The 21072-nt window shown below is 43.5% G+C and overlaps 1 protein-coding gene across 5 annotated transcripts in view; it reads right to left on the reverse strand.

Annotated features, from left to right (window-relative positions):
* Window positions 1–9051, reverse strand: part of DNAJC3 (DnaJ heat shock protein family (Hsp40) member C3) — a 35811-nt gene extending 26760 nt beyond the window's left edge. For 4 of the 5 annotated variants that reach the window (XR_005859359.2, XR_005859355.2, XM_040699582.2 and 1 more), the window contains exons 1-4: window positions 8889–9039; window positions 3752–3862; window positions 1662–1786; window positions 558–632 (exon numbers count right to left, since the gene is read on the reverse strand). Coding sequence is in view for 3 of the 5 variants with exons in the window: in XM_040699582.2 (XP_040555516.1) it covers window positions 558–632; window positions 1662–1786; window positions 3752–3862; window positions 8889–8970 (393 nt within the window). In the remaining 2 variants the exon portion in view is untranslated. Of the gene's footprint in view, window positions 1–557; window positions 633–1661; window positions 1787–3751; window positions 3863–8888 lie in introns of all 5 variants that reach the window. The other variant, NM_001008437.3, reaches the window with a different exon arrangement.
* Window positions 9052–21072: the final 12021 nt, after the last annotated feature.

Below are 21072 nucleotides of genomic sequence, written 5' to 3' on the forward strand. Positions count from 1 at the left end.
TGATCACGGAGAGACCACTATCAGCACTTCAATGAAGGATGCAGAACTCCTTTGCAGATGTATGCCACTGAATTACCCGATTTTTAACATCACAGTGACTAAACTAAGAGCCTAGGATCCTTCAGCAATCACTGGAAAGAGACAGCCTGATCCATGAGGGCCCCCGGTGATTTCCCAGTGTCACCTGAATATCATGAAGTATGTAACTGAACACTGAATTACACTGAGTCACACATCACTAATCCTAAGTATCTGGTTGAAGAAGACTGCTCTCCAGTACAGATGCCATCAAACAGATCACAGAGCATTAGGCACATACACAAAAAAGACTTTTCAAAGTGCTGTGCTACTTCATGCAGCACCTTCAGATTTCATCTTCGCTACTCCATCCCAACATTGGTCATTTATTCACATGATGTAGCTTAACTACAGCACCCTTCAAGAACAGGGAAGACACAAACTTATGTATACATTCACATTCTCTAGTTGAGATCTTGCCTCAGAAGCCAACTTAAAAAGCAGGAACACAGTTGTTCCAATTCAGGCCTCCAACTTACCACATTTTTAAAGTCATCTTCTGCTTCATCAAATTTTCCTTGCTTGAGGAGTAGATGGCCCCTCTGTAATCTTGCCTGAAATGAAAGAAGGTAATTCTTTTCTATTTACACATTGGAATTCAAGAAATTATGAAAATTCATTTCAATTTCCTTTAGCAGAAAGAAAAAGATTTCATTTTACTACAGCTAATAAGCTGAGTCAGAGACAACATCACCTGCTCCTTTTCTTCTTAAACTAACAATGTTCTTAAGAGGCCTCTGACAGTAAATAATTACTTTACACCACAGCCGAGAGAGATATACTTCTCTAATAAATAGCAGTAACTCTAGACATCAGCAAAAGTACTTGTTCTAATAGTTTTATGAAACAAAGTGAACATTAACATTCAGCCACTTCCCTGGTTACAAGTGCCCATAGATTTGTTTTAAACCAGCAGAAATAAAGAATTTTTTACGATTTCCCACACTGAGCTCTTCCACTAAACTCTCAGAGCAACAGCAAGTATGTATCGAGGCAAGTTAATGATTTATATGACTTGGTTTATTATACAAATACAACACTGAATTTAACACTTGCTGCTTTAGTGGAAGTTATACAGGACATGCTACTGAACGTGGAAATGAGGGAATTGGGTGGAGAGGACTCCAACATCATCTCCAAACTACTTAGGTGGTTTCTCTTCATACAATAAGCACAAATGAGCTAGGATGAGTCAGAACTTGCAACAGCCCCACAGGAGGGCAGTGAGACTGGGACAGGTCCCACAGAGAGGAAAAAAGGCATCTGCTTTCCCTTCCCCCACCCAAGAGAATGGTGATGGTAACTGAAAATGGAACAGCTGCAAACGAGAGAAGGAAAGCATAGAGGACAAACCCACGAGGAACATGCACTTAACGAAACCATTAGTTTCTAGAATAACAGTCTAGACTGCTCTTGGAGTATTTGCAAATTCAAGTACATACACTACTGCTATTACTTTATCGTATTTAAAGCTCTGAGTTATAATGTATTTTCAATTTCTGTTTAGCAAAACCTGAAAAACAGCCTCCTTTGAAGTAATATTTTTTAACGCTTGAACAGTTTCCAATTTCAAGAATACTTACGGATGTGAAGTCCTGCTTTAATTCAACCACTTTACTTAAGTCACGAATTGCTGCTTTAGATTTGCCCATGGCTAAGTACACTGTGGCTCTTCTGTAATAAGCAATGTAGTTATCAGAGTCTCCCTCTGCAAGCGAATGAACAGTAATCAGAATACTGTCTCCAAAGTAACTGAACCTTTGGGTACAGCTAAACTGTAATGACTGAAAATATATTTCCTGAGTTTTAAGCCATTGGAGAAATTATATTTACCAATGAAACATTTGTTCCAAGTAATTTTATGCAGTTTAATTATTGAACAATAAAGATTAGAGAAACACGGTATATTCCAAATAACTGAGACTTCCAAAGGTGAAATATGTACATATTTTTTTAGCTTTGTACAAGAAAAAACAGCTCCTAAATGCTAACCCTTTATCTCAAACTGCAGCCCTGCATTTGAAAGCACGTTAATTCATCATTCCCCATTCCATCGTCTAAAAAGCAAACAAGTAATCCCAAAATGGCCCACATGTTAGACCAATGTCATTACAGATGCACAAACCCTTTACATCATCCATTTAGACAGAAGCAACTCCTTTCTTCAATATATGGTGGGCACCAACACCCTCTCTCAGTGGCAGACAAAAGCATGTACTAAATAAAAACCTGCAGGCCAACTTCAAGGCCAATACATGGTCTGCTGGTCAAACCTGCAAGGTCCTGCAATTTTAACACCCTCTAAACATAGCACATATACAAATATCACTACAGGAAGGGAACATAAGCCTCTCAAAACAGTACTTAAGTTCTTAGTATTCCTCACTACACAGCATTTTAAAGAAATAGATGTCAGTTACTGTAGGGTCTCAAGGAAAGGTAATTTAGACCACCTAAACAAGAAAATGCAGTAAAAGATAGTAGACTATTTACTGGATTTTAAAAATATACTCCTTTTCAGTATCGCAGAATTTATAGACAAGAACACACATCTAAGGAACGAAACAAGGATGTCTCTTGTTTACCTCATCTGAGATTACAGTTGAGCTTTAAAGTAAACAAAAGTATTGCCAAAAAATCTTAAGGCAGATTAGTGAGCTTCATTGCTGGCCACCTCCTACACCAAAACACTTTTTCCAGAGAAATATGAGCTAATATCTGCACTCTTTGTCTACCGTCTCTTGGTTGTGGTCTAATTTCTAGCACTGTTAAATAATATCCTAACATCAATAACACCCCTGCTGCAATGCACCTTGTAAACTGGGATTACAGATGTCAAGTAAATTCAAGTGTTACTACTATTAAGAAAAAGAAAATTTGGGATTAAGTCTCGCTGTGTACACCTAAATATATAGAGCAGGAACAATCAATATCTATGCAGCATCTAACTCAATGTCCCAGGAAGGTAACAACATTAACAGTGCATATGGTCATGCTCTTCTACTTTCTACCAGCAAGTTGAGCACAGCTAGTGAGGCAGAGGGTTTCATTCCATGCAGGCATCTCACACCACTTCCTTCTTTGCAACACCACCATCACTGAACTGGACTGTTCAGCAATTTCAGGTTAAAACTTCACAACTTAAAGGAATAAACCACACTGTTAACATCATTCCACTCAGATCCCATAGGAATGCTTTGGCAGCCACACAAAGGGAAAGGGAGGAAGAGACCATTTCCAGAGAATGAGACACTGCCACTGCACAGAAAAAAAGACTCCCTTCACTCTCTGTACGTAAGAGGAACTGATCTTATAGAACTAGGAGAAAATACTAACAGCTCAGAATCAGCAGATATTTCATTCACGTCTCATTTTTATACCAAGACATAGATAGAAAAGTCTCAGTAGCACAACTCATTACTGTCGAGCACCGTGATGTTATTCACTTCAAAGAAAAAATAATGTGCTTGTAGATAAATATATTACAACAAAGTCCAACAATTTAAAGCCCACAATATGGGACTGAGAAAATACAGTGCTAATAAACACTGCTTTCTATTGGTGCCATCTGTCTGCTTCTGTTTCAATTCAAGGATTTAAACCATCAAACTTACTTTAAAATTTATAAATCAGAGTTGCTTCCACATAAATGTTGCTTTCTTCAAATACATACCTATAGCTGCATGAAAATGAGACAGGGCATCTGCTAGTTGTCCAGCAGCCAATAACTTCTTCCCCATTTCAAGCTGTTTTTCTACTTCGGCATTTATTCCACACTCAGCCCCTTCAAGAAAAACAAAAGTAGATGTTCTGAATGACCAGCACGATTATACAACAGTAGACATACAACAATAACGTGATCCATGTGATAAGCATCAGTAGTGGTGTTGAAACAGAGGTCCACATCTTCCCAAGCAAAATGTTTCTATGGTGCAAGCTCCGGAGTGAACAATTAAAGTTATCATTCCCCTTCCACCTAACTAGTGGTATGACATTAATATTCAAGTGGTATGTTTTAGAAGGGACAAGTTTTTAGTTCAAAACTAAAGAACTGTTGCTGCTCAATCACCAGGGAAAGAAGGCTGTCATGAAGGAAGCAGCTGATTTTAAGTCCATGCTGTAGATACATCAATTCAGGCTCAGTGAAGAGACTGCCCAGAGAGGCTGTGGATGCCCCATCCCTGGAGGCAGTCAAGGTCAGCCTGGATGGAGTCCTGGGCAGCCTGAGCTGGTGGCTGGCAGCCCTGTTTGTAGCACTGGGTTGGAACTGGATGATTCTTAAAGATCCCTTCCAACCCATAATGCTATTATTCTATGAATTAATCTTGAATTAAAACAAACAAATTAAAAAAAAAAAACAGCAGCACCTTGAAGCTGTTTTACATTCTGAGTAAAAGCAATACTATCTAACCACATTAAAGGGAAGATACCAAAACTTCTCACACAAAGATGATTAAACAACAGAATATCTGTAATAGAAGAAGAGTAATTTCTGAACATCGGGTCATCAATATTTTAGAAGTAGGAGCTTTCAGCATCCGGGATCTTATTTTTTATTTTCCTTTCCCACTCTTTAGTACAGATCGTAATCCTTTCATTTACACACTGTAAGGAAACTATTGAGCTGTCTATACAAAAAAATGACCAAAAACGGCTTCTGTATCCACTGGAAAAAGCTCTGTTACAAAGACTGGCAAGAATTCATATGACTAGATCCAAAGGCTTCAATTCTATCATTTGCTTTATAATCCCAGTATCAAACAAATTCCTCTAAGTTAATAAAAACAATTACAAAACAAGTCCCATATTTCTGTTGCTGTAGTTTAAATAGATGAAGTTAAAAGGGTAACACTACTTACCATGTAGCCCATTAGGGGAATGCTTTTAAAACACGTTTTAAAATCTACTCTAGGTGTTTTGCATAGAATACAAAACAGCTTAGCTGACAATGGTATAGAGGTATTTCTTGACAGTAAGTCTCTCATATGCACAGGTATATGAGATATACTTCAAGGCAGTCTTCGTGTGAATATCATTTTCATGAAAAAAAGCTTTTTCCTGCTTTTAAAGCCTAAAGCTTCCATCACGGAGTTGTCCATCCGTCATCCTTTAAAATGACATAAAGATTCCCACACGCTTGGATAAGAAGTCTATAGACTTCCCCGGCTTCAGAAGTAAATTGGCAACAAGTCAGATAATACCACAAGCAGACATGAGATGATCTCCCCGCATAGAAACAGCTGAAATCTTTCAAACTTGAGGAGCTGGACCCTACAAGTGGGCCGTACATTGCTCTCTGATACACCTCAAAAAGGCATTCAGGCTTCACAAAATCTCACGTTTTTTACTGAGCATCCTTATTTCAGATTTAGGAACACCGGCACTGCCCTAAGAATAGCTTCCACTATAGGGCGTGCCTGTACTATTCAGAGCCTTTCATACGCACAATGCTCGCTACAGTTCTACAGTTACATAACACATTCATCAGGAGAGATCTTTCTCCTTGAAAACACTGAAGACGGTAACAGCAAAAAAAGGAAATGAGGCAAGTGACCACTAATAGTAAGAAAAGCAGGAGCAACTTGGGTAGAGAAATAAGGCAAAGCAAAAACAACAGAAATGCAAGTGAGTGCAGGTTCCTTGCCTGCAAAGCAGAGCTAGTTACTGGACTCGCATTAAAATCTGACCCTAAAAGCTGCTGAACATGGTAAATCAATGGGGAATCTCCAGCCTATACAAGCAATGTAGCTATGAAGAAAACATGTACCATAACTACAGTGGAACACTGCACAGACCTGATCATTGTGCTGTTCTTTCATATAAACTGTATCGCTTACACATTTCTTGGCAGCAGGCAAATGGTGGCCCTGAATCAGCTGCCCTAGCAGACAGCTGAGGATCAGCACCAAGCAAAGGAGCCGGCACTGCTGACTCTAAGGAACCAAATTCTGCACAGGGCATTTGGGCACCTCTTGGCTCTTCAGTATGGGAAACAAGAACCAACCACAGCCAGTCTTTCCAGCAGACAGACATCAGTCAGCCAAACACAGATAGCTTGGCACTACAGCTAAAAAAGCTCGCTGTGCTCCAGCAAGAAACTGATGATATGTCCCAGCATGCTATTTAAACACTTGACTACTTTAACTTGGATATTATTATTCCTAAAAGGTGTCTGATGAGCTCAGACTAGCAGACACAGGAGCCCCAGCTGCTGGAGCATCGGTTCAGAGCCTGAGCCAGCCCCAATGCTGGAGTGGAAGAGTGGAAAGATGCACTCCCAGTCAAGAACTGGCACCAGTGCTGACACCTGAAAGGGAGGAGGTCAGGAGGAAAGGTAAACAGGTGCAGCTAACCCGTTTTTCCAGTTAAATACACTCTTTTCAAATAAACCATAGCTCCCTGGGAAGATTTTTGTTTTATTTCAGTAACAAGTGCTATTACGTGCACATGAACTTCCAGCTGTATTGTCATATAATCAGTCTGACTCCTAATGCAAAAAGCTTTAAAAAGCCTTCCAGCTTCAGAACAGTGTCAAAATTTCGCATTTGCCCAAATTCCTGCCTTGGAATGGTACATTACTGAACTTTCCTTTTTACATTTAAACAGAAAACTTCAGTGATTGTTTTGCCATGGGAGGCAGCAATCCCACTTTTGGGATGGTTTCAATTCAAATGATTACATGTTCAATACAAGGCTCGTGTTTGCTGTTGTTTTTAAATAGGTTTTGGCTTCAGTTTTGTATGCATGTAAGTTTCTCAATGACAAATCTGAGCACAGGAAGAAGGGGACAAGCAAACAGTTTCGTGACTGATACAAACAAGCCTGGTAGAAGCCTCAGAGCACAGCAATGCTTCCTTCACTCCTAACCATACAACCGCCCCTCACGATTTACGGTGAGATTCAAAACCTTCCCAAACTCAGGACAGAAACATATGGAATGGGAGCAAAAGAAACACTTAACTGTACCCACAGTAATGAACTGAGCTCTGTATGCTTGAAACCCACTCCCTCTTCCCCTTATTAAATTTCCTTTGTCTGAGGACAGAGCACGGAAAGAGGAACAATACTCCTCTATCCCTTCCAGTTGCCATTATTTTGTCGCTGTTAGTGTGGACGACAAGTCTTGGAGGATCAACCTTCCCAGAGTCAACTTGTATCAAATGGAAAGGAATTTGAGAAACAGGACAGGAAGGGGCAAAGCACAACTTCCCACAACATCAAGGATTCAAAAAAATATTTCTAACTGAACTCATTTACTAGCCAGTCATAATTGCCCCATCCCTGGTTGCATTCAAGGCCAGGCTGGATGTGGCTCTGGGCAGCCTGGTCTGGTGGTTGGCAACCCTGCACATAGCAAGTGGGGTTAAAACTGGATGACCTTTGAGGTCCTTTTCAACCCAGGCCATTCTATGATAATTCACACTCATAGATAATAACTAAAATCTGACTTCAATGCAGGCTGACTTATTCACTGCCTCACAAATTAAATGCCACAAGACACTTCTACAATCAAGTCAGCAAGATGCAAAGCCTTTGAGTTTAGAGAAAAGCGATACTGCGAGGGAAAAAAAAAATAAACCCCCAAACTCCTTAACACCATTTTCAGGAAAATGGACTTATGAATTAAAGCGTTAACAAATTCAGTAAATAAGTCCCAGAAACATCATTTCTCAGCTTACTACTCTATTCCAAAACTTCTACACTAAACTGAAGTTAGGAAAATATTCTCCAAATAAGGAGATACGGCATTAGTAGCTCTATATAGCCCTTAAACTGCACACTTGAAACAGGTCAACAACACTGAGGAAAGAATCCTCAGCAGGAACATCACTGTCATACTCAGAGAAATAAGTGTACATGGACAGTGACCACTGTTTTTCCCCTAGCAGTACCAGAGCACACATCCAAGAAAGCCATCCAACACCACAGAGGAGCAGTCCTGGACTGCAGAGTATCTTTGCCACCATACGCCCACATCACCTCTCATCCAGCTGAAATATTCTTCAGTTTAACACTTTAAGGAGCAAACTTCTAATGCCAAGCCCAGGTCAGCCCTATGTCTAGAGGCTTACCCTGAGTATTGCTGGCTTCAGCTCCACCTCAACCTGCCAGCACTCATGGGAGAATGTTACTTAGGTTGAACTACCTGCACCACTGTATAACCAAGTTGCACATTTCACAGGAGCCTGAGAATAAGTTTGACTTCACAGGCGTTACTGATAGCACACTCAAAAAGCAAACGAGGCCACGGGAAGGGCAGATAAAACTGGTCTGCCGATTTTCACATACTAATGGCGAAGCAAAAGGAAAGCAAACGATCAAATAAAATATAAACAAGTTCACCACAGCTGTCAGAAGCATCGGCAAAACTGTAGGTCAGGCACTGACAGAGGCAGAGCGCCGGGAACGCCTCTGGAACACCCCGGGAGCCCGAGTAGGGCGCGTACAAGGGACAGAGCCGCGAGGCCCCGGCCGCCCGGGGGCAGCGCTGGGGGACGCCGCCAGGACTCCCAGCGCTGCCTGCCGGCCGCCCGCGGGCCCGGGACGCGAGGCACGCACGCAGCCGGCCCGCACGGCGCCGCCTGCGCCCCGGCGAAGGGCCGCCCTACGCCCTCGATCCGCTGAGGTGGCAGCTCCGGGCCTCTTCCTGCCCCGGGCCCTTCCCAGAAGCGCCCTCCCGCGGGACGCCCCACCGCCGCTGCCGGCCTCGGCTCTCCCGGCCCGAACACGGTGCTCCCCAGAGGCCTGCCGGCGGGGCGAGCCTTACGCCACCCCTCCCTTCTCACGGACACCTCCCCGCGCCCCCTCACCCTGGTACTGCAGATCGAGGAGCACCAGCAGGAAGGGCAACGCGGAGCCTAAGCGGCCGGCAGAGGCCGCGGCTGACACCATCGCCGCCGACGCCCGCGGCCGCAGTGGCGGCGCCCCGGCCCGACGGCTTCGACTCGTGCGGGGAGGGTCGTGGGCGCCGCTGATTGGCCGCTCCGCGAGCGCCCGCCCCCTCGCACTCCCGGAAGGTGGAAGTGCGCTGTAGGAGGCGAGGCCGCCGTCGTCACTGCGCGTGCGCAGTAGGGCTGCCGTCCCTCTGACTCGTCCCGCCCCCCCGCCTCGAGCGGCGCATGCGTTGGGAGGGGCGCGAAGCCGCTGCCCTCAGCCAGTGCCCTGAGTGGACATGGCTGCGCGTCCGCGGACTACTTGAGGGGGTTCGCAACCGCATAAGCGTTTGCTGGCTGTGCTCGTTTCCTCATGTTGCAGGCGGGCTTATCCTGGGGTAGGGGAGCTGGGGGGACCAGAGCAAGCTTACGGCTGGCAACACAGATGGTTGTCGTTACCGATCCTGACTTGAAGGCAGTATCTCACAACCGCTCAGATTCCACATCAACAAGCGATAATGCGCAAGTAAATTGATGCTTTCTCTTCATCGCTGTACCTGACCTAACCACAGAGCTGAGAGCAGCGAGCATGTTTTCAAACTATACCTTTTGCTGTCCCTGAGGCACAATCCTGTTTTCTACTGGAGTGGAGCACTACTGCTAAGATGGTCAGCATGCAAATGCTGTTAGGGAACTGACCAAACTGTAGAAAAATCAGTGATGTGACTGAACAGAGCACAGCATTCTCATGGTAGGAGCTCATACTTGATCTGTACACTGGAACTAAAGCCTGTGTGAGATGGCTTGCAATCTAACACACTTCTATTTGGAGATATTTTGCCTTTATTTCCCGTAATTAAAGCGCATGTATTCTCATTAGAGAGAAGCTAATGGTGTATGTGCCAAGGTGTTTGTTGTTTCAAGTTATCTGCTGTGTGTTGTTGGACAAACAGTTCATGTTGGGGTGTATTATATAATGTTAAACCCTACCTACACTTAAAATATTGTTCTCACGAATTCTGCCAAGCAAGTGACAAAGCTGAGTCTCAGAGTCTGATGCAGCAATCACAGAAACTTCCTTTTTCTTTCTGGTCACATTCCCCTTTTCACCCTAGATGGTATAACCTACAAGCTTTCTTGAAAGATGAGAATTAATAAGAGAAAATGAAGTTATCCCTCTCCAACAGGGAGGTAAGATGGTGCTTCAAGAGCATCACCTTGAAATTTGACCTGCAGGAAATATTCAGAAATCAGAAATTGAAATAATAGGAGAAGTGATAGATGTGAAATGAATAAGTGATGATGTTCTGAGGATGTCGGCATGAGCTAGAACGTGACAACTCTTGCGCTATGGATAAGACAATATAAGAAAGCTTAAAAATGAACCAACCAGAATATAATAGCTGTTAAATTATTTTACCCAAGAAAATAATGTAACCAAAGCCATATAAAATTAGTATGGCAGGGCAGTTTGCACCTCGAGCCCCTAAGATAACCAAAAATACAATCATGAGTGATGGTTTACTTAATGGGCCCTTGATAACAAGATTAGGGAAAAGAAAAAAAAAATCTGAAATAAAACTCAGTACTTAATATTGGAATACCAAGCACAAAGTTTCAAATCCCTTAAGACAAGACAAAAGTATTACGATGAAAGTATCAAACAGCATTTTGGATAGATTCTTGACAAGCACTTAGTGGAACGTCGATATTTCAGGCTGATACAGTAATGTAAAGGGCAGTGTGTAATGCCAACAGTACTGAATGATGTACTCAAAGTAAAAGTGTTTGTCTATGATAGAAATCTCATCAGGTACACAGATGCCTACACATTAATTCTTAGAATCGTAGAATCACCAAGGTTGGAAAAGACCCACAGGATCACCCAGTCCAACCATCCACCCATCACCAACAGTTCTCACTAAACCATGTGCCTCAACACAATGTCCAAACGTTCCTTGAACACCTCCAGGGTTGGTGACTCCACTACCTCTCTGGGCAGCCCATTCCAGTGCCTGACCACCCTTTCAGAGAAGTAGTATTTCCTAACGTCCAGCCTGAACTTTCCCTGGTGCAGCTTGAAGCCATTCCCTCTAGTCCTATCACTGGTTACATGAGAGAAGAGGCCGACCCCCAGCTCACTACAACCTCCTTTCAGGTAGTTACAGAGAGCAGTAAGGCCTCCCCTGAGCCTCCTCTTCTCTAAGACTGAACAAACCCAGCTCCTTCATCCACTGCTTATAAGGCCTGTGCTCCAGACCCCTCACCAGCTTTGTTGCCCTTCCCTGAACATGCTCCAGCCTCGATGTCTTTCTTGCAGTGAAGGGCCCAAAACTGCACACAGTAATGGTTTTTTGAATGAAACTGTAAACCATGTAGGAACATTCTTTATGATCATACATCCCAAAACATATATAGTTAAAGTATAGTGTAAGTATAGGTTTGAGAGATAAAGAAATATATCTTTAACACATATTCTCTTTAGCAACTTCAGAAGCAGACAGTGCAAGGGAGGAAAAAGAAAGCACTTGTGCACACGACATGGACACTGTGTTTTGGAATTTGAAAAATAGCAAAGCAACACAACTGTAATGCAGAACGTCTTTTAAAATGATTAATCAAAATTAGACTGGCATCAGAAACAAGTTTCTGTAGCAGTTTTGAGTTTTGGAGCGGATGGCAAAGACAAAACTAAGCTTAAAGACAGGCAAGGAATTTTCTGTTACTGCTGGTGATATATGGAGAAACAGCAGAGGGCATCCACTAGCAAGGAATGACTTTTTAAGCCACTCATTGCTGTTTAAAAGGCTGGCAAACTGAATGGAGAGACATGGTGTATGGATATCGTTAAGTTTACATTTCTGTTTATTAACTGAGAAACCTACTGAGTATCATAAGATACTGTGAGAAGTCTGCATTACACAAAAGAACACACAAGGGACTGGAAGGGCCCTGCTCAATACCAGTGAGCCAATATGCTTGACAGTATGTTTTAATTAATAGTTCTGTTTTCAGAAACACCCAAGCAAACCAAACCATTTCCCAATGCAGGGAAAGAGGCAGTATGGCAGGCTGTTACATTATATACACAGTCTAGTATGAAAATATAGGTATGGAAATATAGGAGAGAGAAGATGGTAACAGAGATGCTATTCTCAAGGCCTTCTCGTGAGAAATCTCTGAGACTTTACACCTTGTTTTTGTTTTCATCTGTGCACATCTCCATCCGAAACTTGGCTGTGTTGGAGCTAAATGGGATAGTAGTAGTATCCACATATATGGATAACAAAGAATTGCTGTTTATGTAGCCACCTGTTTTGGTAGTTCTGTAGTTTTACATTTGGATTGGTATTTAAACATGATTGCTTTAGAGCTGTTTCTTTTCTGGGCTCCTTTTGCAGCAAATGGAAGCAGAGAAGCTCCTACAGACTGCAGTTCCACACACAAACTGAGTTATCTAAACTTCCACTTGGAAAAGCTTACCTTCATCCATAAACTTGAAAGGGAATATAAGGGACCACTCTTCTTTAGGGTAAGGTTAGCCTCTGTAAATGTTTTTCCCTCTGTATTGCCCTAACAAATTCCACAGGTATGTCTTTGTCACATCTGTGATGGGAGAACCATGTTTCTGGTGTGGAATTATTTATCTCGCAACCTTGTGGTTAGATGTTATATATACATACCAGCTACTGCCTGCTTTTTATACTGCTATAAAGGTGCTTTTTATAGGCTATTTTGTCTCTTTTTATGTGAAGCTTATTTTAATATGGGTCCTTGAGTCTGATTTATTCACTAAACGACACCACTATGGTTAATTATAAGCAGGGCTGTAGGACAGATGTTAGAATGAGACATCCATGTTTCCTTACAATTAATTTTAAATGTATTTTAATCAGAGGAATTATACTATGTCTGTAACCTTTCTCCCTAGCCATGGTAGCAGCAACAAATTCCAGATATCTCAAAACGCAGTCACTCTCTCCTGCCTAACTTAAACTTATTGGTATAATGAAGCATCAAACGGGGCAGGAGAGACTAATAACCCCCCTATTACTCTTTACCTTGACATCTTAAATTCCCAGTAAGAGTTAGATGAGTAGCAGGTACTTCTGTGGGGTTTATTTTGAACAAGAAACAATTCATATTTAAACTTAATTTAAAATTGAAGCAATTAAACATGTTGTACTTTTCAAGTCTTTTGATTACAGAGAAAAACTCACTTGCAGATTTTTGATGGGGTGAAGGCTTAACAAAGCAAAACATATGAAACACACTTACCTCTTTTAAAACAGCTTTTCATTTTCACTTCTTACAGCAAGGAACATTTTAAAATAAAAATTCTACTCTGAATTTACAAGTCAAGAAGTTTTGCTTCAAATATTAAAATATGTTGGTATTTCTACACTATGCTACACTTAATCTAAGCCTTCATGGCTGAGGTACTAGGGTTGAGAAGTGGTGGTTCTTTTTCCTTTTTCATACAATTTATTTCTTGCTCAACAAAAATGCCAAAACATCCCAGTCACAGAAAAAAAAAACTGTAACTGAGATACAACTCATTGCATGCCATTAAGAATTCACCCAGCAAAGTGTTAAAAGTCCTTGATTCAGTTTCAGTGTTCACTGACCTTTCTATTGCTCCTATTATATCACTGATTTCTAAATACAAACAAGTTAAATACCACATAAGTCATATGATAGACAGTAGATGTTTTTTTCTGAGAGTAAACCTGAGCTTAACTGAGTGAAACTCACTGAGTGAAACCCATGTGTTGGAATGGGGATATCTACCCTGTCTCGTGCTACAGACTGTCTGAAAGCAATCAAATACAATTCAGCATAGCGTCCCAAGATGAATGACAGGGCTACAGGATATGCTGACTGCATGGCTAGACGAGGCAGTGAGCCAGGCTGAAGCTGGCATCACTCCTCGTCTCACAGAGACATGTGCCCTGAGACTTCTGGACACACAAAGACTATGACAGGTCAAGAAAGGAGTTTGAGTGGTCAATAAAGCACTGGTGTGCTAAAGCGATGGTACCATTTTTCTTTTAAATACCTGTAATTACCTTATTGTGTATATATTGACAAAAAGGTAACGGGAAGGCAAAAAGTCATCAGAAACAAGCCAATAATTTCAGTTTACACTCACCAAAGAAAAAAATGAAAAAAACCTCACAATGCTGTTCTTGGCATATGGCTTAAGTATTACCGCAAATAAAAAAGTCAGGAAGCTATTCCAGTAATATCTATGTTTAAAGTAGATAAAACTCACAATCAGTGTGTTTGCAGATATTTCTTTAGAGTTAAGTTGAATTCCCTCCATGCTTGGGAGAAAGGAAGATAAATAAATTGTATGGCTGTCTCAGTAAAATCCAGGTAGAATTGTTGCATTTAAAAGAAACATTTTATTTGAAGAGAAGAAGACTTAGTCAGAGAAGAGTAAAGTACTCAGACTTGAAAACGAAATTTGTTAAACTCAGTGAGGCAGTGTCTCTTCAAGCTACCAGCTCATAGCTAGTGTTGTGTGTTGGGATTTGGTAGATTCACAGGACTCTGACAGGAAATTTGGGAGAATGGCTCATCCTACCTTTCTTTTATTTTAAAAGCGTTGTTTTTGTGTCATGAGAATATGTATTTAAATGATTTCCTCATGTAAACTAAGTGATGGCAAGACTGAAAGAATGTAAATACTACAGGTATTGATGTTGAAAAATGTGCAGTAGAGGGAGTTGGCAGGAAGGAAAAGATTAAATAAACTGAGAATCTGGATGGATTTATTATTATACCTGTACCATGCTGTTCAAGTCAGCCTTCTACCAGTTAATGATTACCGGCATGCGTCACTCCAAGATGGCTGTAAGAGAAAGATTAGCGAAGAGTCTGTTTCTCAGTTCCCAAGACAATTTCTCCACAGTCCTCTCAAATTAAAACATCTTGCAGAACAGGAGGCATCTTCCTCCATTCCACAAAACATGCGGATGATTACTTCACTTAACGTAATTCCTCAGGGCCCCCAGGACACCACCAGGCCTCACTGTCTCTGCTCAGCCTTTCCTAGCATTGCCCAGGGCCCAGGACGCCTGACGCTTGTCCCACCATGGGCAGCCATGGGCCCACATGCCCAGTCTTGGCCTATTGCTGGCTCCTCATCTGCCCTGCTCCCTTGTGGGGTGATGGGACAGGCTCTGGCTGCCAGGCCCTGCCTTGACAGACCCTGTGGCCATTCTGAGCCTTGACACCTTCCCCTGCTAGCCAGGACATTTCCCAGACAGCTGAGGCCAAGATGATATTATATTTTCCCCCACAATCAGAGTAACCTCCCCTCTTTGTGTTCTCCTGTTGAAGATACCCTCTACAAGCCTCATAAATGCCTTTCTCTGATCTCAGTGTCTGAGGTTTACTTCTTGCATTTTAAATCATTCACCTCATCCTATTTTTATTCTCCAATTCTTTGCTCTCCTTGTCAGCTTCCCCATACTTTTTTTACTACTTCCTAGAAAGTTCTGTTCCTCCCTACCCCTTTATTCCTGTACTCTACTAAGAAAAAGCAGAGTCAGCAACTCACTGTGTCAACAGAGCATGAAAAAGCCTTCCAGAACAGTGGATAATACAAAATAGTTCCATAAAACCCTCACGCACACAAAGTACCTCTAGAAGACTCCGTTAAGTGCCAGAGTCCTCTACATTAAGTAGATGATTAAAAGAGTAATGTAGACTTAAGTACATTAATGTAGACATTAAATCTACATTATTTGATAAATTTGGACTACTAACTGGGAATGATCTTTATTTAACTGTAGCCTGTAGAAGGCTGGCATGTGGAAAAGAACATGCTAGGAAGTAATGAGATATACTGGCTAGAACGGGGAAGGAGTGTGAAAGGACTGGGTGAAACAAACTGGAAATAAAAAAAATGCAAGAAGAAGATATTTTGAATTAGGACTCTACAAAGCCTTAAGTGTCTCAGCCCATATTTTAGCTTCTCCAAAACTGCATTCAGCTTCCATCGATTGTTGTTAAGAAAAGGTTGGGGAGAGGAGGGGAGGAGAGGGGAGGGAAGCAAAGGGAAGGGATTTATATGTTGGATTTATGTGTTGGATTTATGGTGATTGCCCACCATTGTCTGTGCAGGAACAATAATCTCATCTGTTCAAACCAGACTGCTGGCCATCATAAGCCTCTTGCACTGAGTCTAGCAGATGGGAAAAGACTAAAATGCTCTTAGTCTCCTCTGCTACTAAATCCATGCACATTTTAGGAGAGTACCTAATCACCAAACTATATATGATATAGGGCAAGAAAGGAGGAAGCAGGCATTAGAAAGCAGATAGAGTAAACCACCCTTGCCAAGTTAGGCTGTACTACTTGTAGCAAGTAACTGAAGATTAATCAAGCTCTAGAAGGAAGGAAGGAAGGAAGAGGAAAAGAATGAGACTTTCTCTAGCAGACATGGTGATGTCCCTAACCTAACAAAAGACAAAACTTGGTTCTAGCTCTTGTTGCATGGCCTGGTTGAGCATTTTATATTAAACAGATACTATAATAAGCAACCGAGATCCAAGTGTATCTGCACACTTCGTGCACACCTCCCATAATCAATTGACAAGAATTTTGAACACTTTCTCACCCAGACAACATTCATGTAATGTAAAACACCTTTAGCAATAGATCGTTAGAATGCATGCTGAACAGCCTGTGTTGCTGATAACAGCTAGAGCACTTCCAGGAGGGCATGGGTATGAAACTTCTTGGGCACAGAAGGGACTGAGCACGCACTTCTTGCTTTCTGAGTGCTCCAGCCATTCCCATAATGTGCTCATTAAAGTGTATGGTCTATTTTATTTGTCTCTAAGCATTGCCTATAGAAGCTGTGACTGTGACATTGCATAGCTACAGAGGAAATTTGATGCCTTTTGTTTTCAAAAAGTCCTCTTTTCAGTGTTGGTGTTAATTAAGGCTTAGCACACTAAAGCTTCAATATCGTCATCTTCCTCTAGCAGTGCCTGTTCTAGCAGTTAGTGCAGCCTAATAGGAGCAGCAGATCTGCAGAAGCAACAGTCAGTAGTGAGGACTAGATTTCCAGATATCACACACGTTCAGGTTTTATGTCAGACTAACTCTAGCCTGATCTTGTGGACAGAATGTCATTAGTGACTGCAGCATACTCAGGCACTCTTAGGACATTCAAAGCTGAAGCATTTATATCTTTTTTTCCAATCTGGTGTGCACAGCATGCGTGCCCACATCAGTATGTTCTCAAGAGAATTTCATTTTTTGGGAAGGAAAGTTGGTGTCTTGGCAAGTCTGTTGGCAAGTCTTGAGGGAAAAAGTCTTTCCGGGGCTTGGTGCCAATGTACCTTGGAAAACAGTGGTGCCACCCTGAACCAATGGGACTCCTTGATGGATGTTAGGTGTTGTGAACGTGCAGCGGCCATTTCCTCCATTACATCTGCAGGATTATTTTCTATTAAATACAAACTGTTTGAAATGTTCCTCCTTGTCATGTAAGCTGCATGGCATTTATTTTGGAAAGTGTGATTAAAACCCCTATGGGGAAGAGGAAGAAAATTGGGAAGGCCCCCAGTATGGAAAGGAGGATGTGGAGCTGTTGGAGTAGGTCCAGAGGAGGGCCATGAAGGTGGTCAGTGCTGGAGCACCTGTCTTGTGAAGAAAAGTTGTGGGAGCTGGGCTTGTTCAGCTTTGAGAAGGCTCTGAGGAGACCCCATTGCAGCATTCCAGTACTTGAAAGGACCTTGTAGGCAGAAGGGGGACTGACTTTTTACATGGTCTGATAGTGACAAGATAAGGGCGAATGGCTTTCAACTAAAAGAGGAGAGACTTAGGTTAGATTTTGGAAGAAAACTTTCACTCAGGGTGTGGTGAGGCAATGGCACAGGCTGCCCAGAGCAACTGTGGATGTCCCATCGCTGGAAGTGTTCGTTGCCAGGTTGGACGGGGCCCTGGACAGCCTGAGCTGGTGGGTGGCAATCCTGCCGATGGCAGAGGGCTAGAATTCAATCATCTTTGAGGTCCCTTCCAACCTAAATCATTCTGTGATTCTGCATGACCTGCCCTACCGCATTGACTCATGCTGCGTGTCAGCTGAATGCGGACAGCACTGGACTGAAAGGCTCTGCGGCACAGCACGCCGCGCCAGAGCCTCACGAGTAATAGCAGGAGGGGGGGAGGAGGAGGCCCGGGAGGAGGGGAGCTTGCCTCTCGCGTCAGGGACCGCCCGGGCCGGGGGCGGGCGGCAGCCGCGGCCCCGCACCCCTCCACGCGCGGCAGCCGGCTCTCGCCGTGCCCCCGCCCGCAGCCCGAGGTGAGCGCCTGTTGCGCCGCGGCTCAGCCCTGCTGAGGGGAAGGGGGCGGGAGCGGGAAGGCCGCCCGCTGGAGCCGGCGGCGTTGGGCGGGGGATGGAGCTAGGCTCAGGGCCTCCCGCAGGGCCCGGCCTGCTCTGCCGCCTGCCGCGGGCCTGGCCTGCGGGCGCAGTCAGGGCGTTGGGGTAGCGGGCGGCCCGGGGGGCAGGGGCCCAGCCCGGCGCCCTACCCCGGGGCGCCGGGTCCTGCGTGGAGGGAGACGGCTTTGCCCCTGTCGTAGAGCAAGCCTTAGCATGGAGCACATCATAACGTGGCCTCCTTAGGACTGCTCGTTTCGGGCGCTTGAGGCTCTGTGTCCAGGGGCTCTGTTAGAAATGTGGGTTCTGATCCACCTGTGTCTTTCCAGGGCCACCTGGGCAACTCAAGGACACACCCAGGACAGATGCCCAAGCAGCACTTGTCATGGTGCATCACTTCTACTCTGTGTTCAGTTATAGCGTGTTTAGTTGGAGCAGCATGAAGCTCTGCATGGATGTTCCTAACTAAATATGTCAGTTGAGGAAAATAATCCTCAGGACAACAGATTTGGCTTAAGTTTGCTGGTTTGAAACAACTGTATTTTAATTAAACCTGCGCATATATGAGTTAGACTCTTATTTCATGTGTGCTTTTTCAAGCTCCTGCTTGACATGCTGCAGGCATGGTAGTGTATGAAATTCTCTTGTTTTCTATGTAAAGAAATTTATCTTAGGTCAAGCGTATAGGACATGTTAGGCTCAAAGGTCTTGGGGAGATGGATTGAGGTTCACTAAGGCCAAATGCAGGGTGCTGCACTTGGGTTGGGGCAATCCCAGGTATTTATACAAACTGGGGGAAGATCTCCTTGAGAGCAGCCCTGCGGGGAAGGACTTGGGGGTCCTGGTGGACGAGTAGCTGGACATGAGCCAGCAGTGTGCGCTTGCAGCCTGGAAGGCCAACTGTGTTCTGGGCTGCATTAAAAGAGGAGTATCCAGCAGGGACAGGGGGGTGATTGTGCCCCTCTGCTCGGCTCTTGGGAGGCCCCATCTGGAGTACTGTGTCCAGGCCTGGGGCCCCCATTACAGGAAGGACATGGAGCTCTTGGAGTGGGTCCAGAGGAGGGCCACTAAGATGATCAGAGGGCTGGAGCACCTCTCTTATGAGGAAAGGTTGAGGGAACTGGGATTGTTTATCTTGGAGAAGAGGAGGCTCCGGGGAGACCTCATTGCAGCCTTCCTTGAAGGAAGTGTATAAACAGGAGTGGGAACAGCTGTTTAAAGGATGGATAATGATAGGACAAGGGGGAATGGTCTTAATCTGAGACAGGGGAGGTTTAGGTTAGATATTAGGAAGAAGTTTTTCACCCAGAGGGTGGTGAAGCACTGGAACAGGTTGCCCAAGGAAGTTGTGGATGCCCCATCCCTGGATGCTTTCAAGGCCAGGCTGGATGTGGCTCTGGGCAGCCTGGTCTGGTGGTTGGTGACCCTGCACATAGCAGGGGGATTGAAACTAGATGATCATTGTGGTCCTTTTCAATCCAGGCCATTCTATGATTCTATGATTCATTATATGTGACTTTCTAGTACCCATTACTAGAAGCATACCCTAGTATAAATTTTCAAGGTGTTTTAAGGTATTCGGAGCATGAATTTGGGGCACTTATTTAGTATTTGAGCATTTTTTAAAATCTAGCTACTCGCAAATAGAAGTATATATGTAGGCTATGAATGGAAATGAGAACTTCTGCTTTCTCACTGATTTGAGATTAATACTACATTTTGCTAAAATGGTGTCATTTCAGCCCATCTGTAGATATCTTTGTGAAATTTAAAAATGACATTGCAAGTGATGGAAGATAATGAGGGAAGGTGCACTGAGCCATAGTTATTGTAGTAAAATGTGGCCAACAGGCTTAAAGTAGATGGTCCAAAAAACAGTCAATAGTGCCAAAAAAGATTGCCTTCAGCTATGGTGGCTTGAGCCAACAAGCAGGAGGGCTCGCTGTCCTTCATTCATGTTATTAATTTCACTGTTCTAACTTCCAGTATATTTCAGTTCTCTTTGTAGTTCAATGAGACCTTTTGCTGGGCCTAGATATGTTCTTGGAAAGGTTGATTTTCAACTGTTTTACAAAGCATGAGGAGGGCAGAAGGGTGTAATTTTGACTTGTGCCGACAAAGCGAGAGAGAGACATCCTCATGGTTCTTTGTGAATATGAAAAGGAAGGAGTTTCCTCCACATTCCCCTTTGTGCGGGGGTGGGAAGAATTGGAGAGGCTGGTAGCGCTTGAGTCTTCTGTTGCTGAAGTGAGTGTGTGATCCTCCCTGTGACTAGTGGGTCTCTGATACTGGCTGGAGTTTGATAGCTGAGGGCTGAAGGAAAGGCCGGGGTCTGTGCTGTGAACCAGAGATGCATCCTGTGGTTGTGGATCAAGCATGTGTGTGTGTTGGACGCACTGACTACAGCAAAGGCACAAGTATTCAGTAGCATACCTGTTTGTCCCCACCTGAGATCCATCTTGTTGGTGCACAAGTCTGCTACATGCCCAGGTTTCTTTTAGGAGGAATGGTTATGTGCAGCTCTGCTTGCCTCCTGACACGGAGTCAAAATACAGCCAGAGTACATATAAAAAAGTTGTGGTGGGCACCACAGAGTAACTCTGTCCCAAGGATTACCATGACCATTGGTTGGATGTATGTATTCCAACCTATGTCTGGAAAAATGCAGGGAGGCTATGTTTGTAGGAACATCTAGTGTGTTTCCTTAGATCAGTTCACCTA

Source organism: Gallus gallus, chromosome 1 (genome assembly GCF_016699485.2).
Source record: "Gallus gallus isolate bGalGal1 chromosome 1, bGalGal1.mat.broiler.GRCg7b, whole genome shotgun sequence".
In the NCBI taxonomy this organism is placed as follows: Eukaryota; Metazoa; Chordata; class Aves; order Galliformes; family Phasianidae; genus Gallus; species Gallus gallus.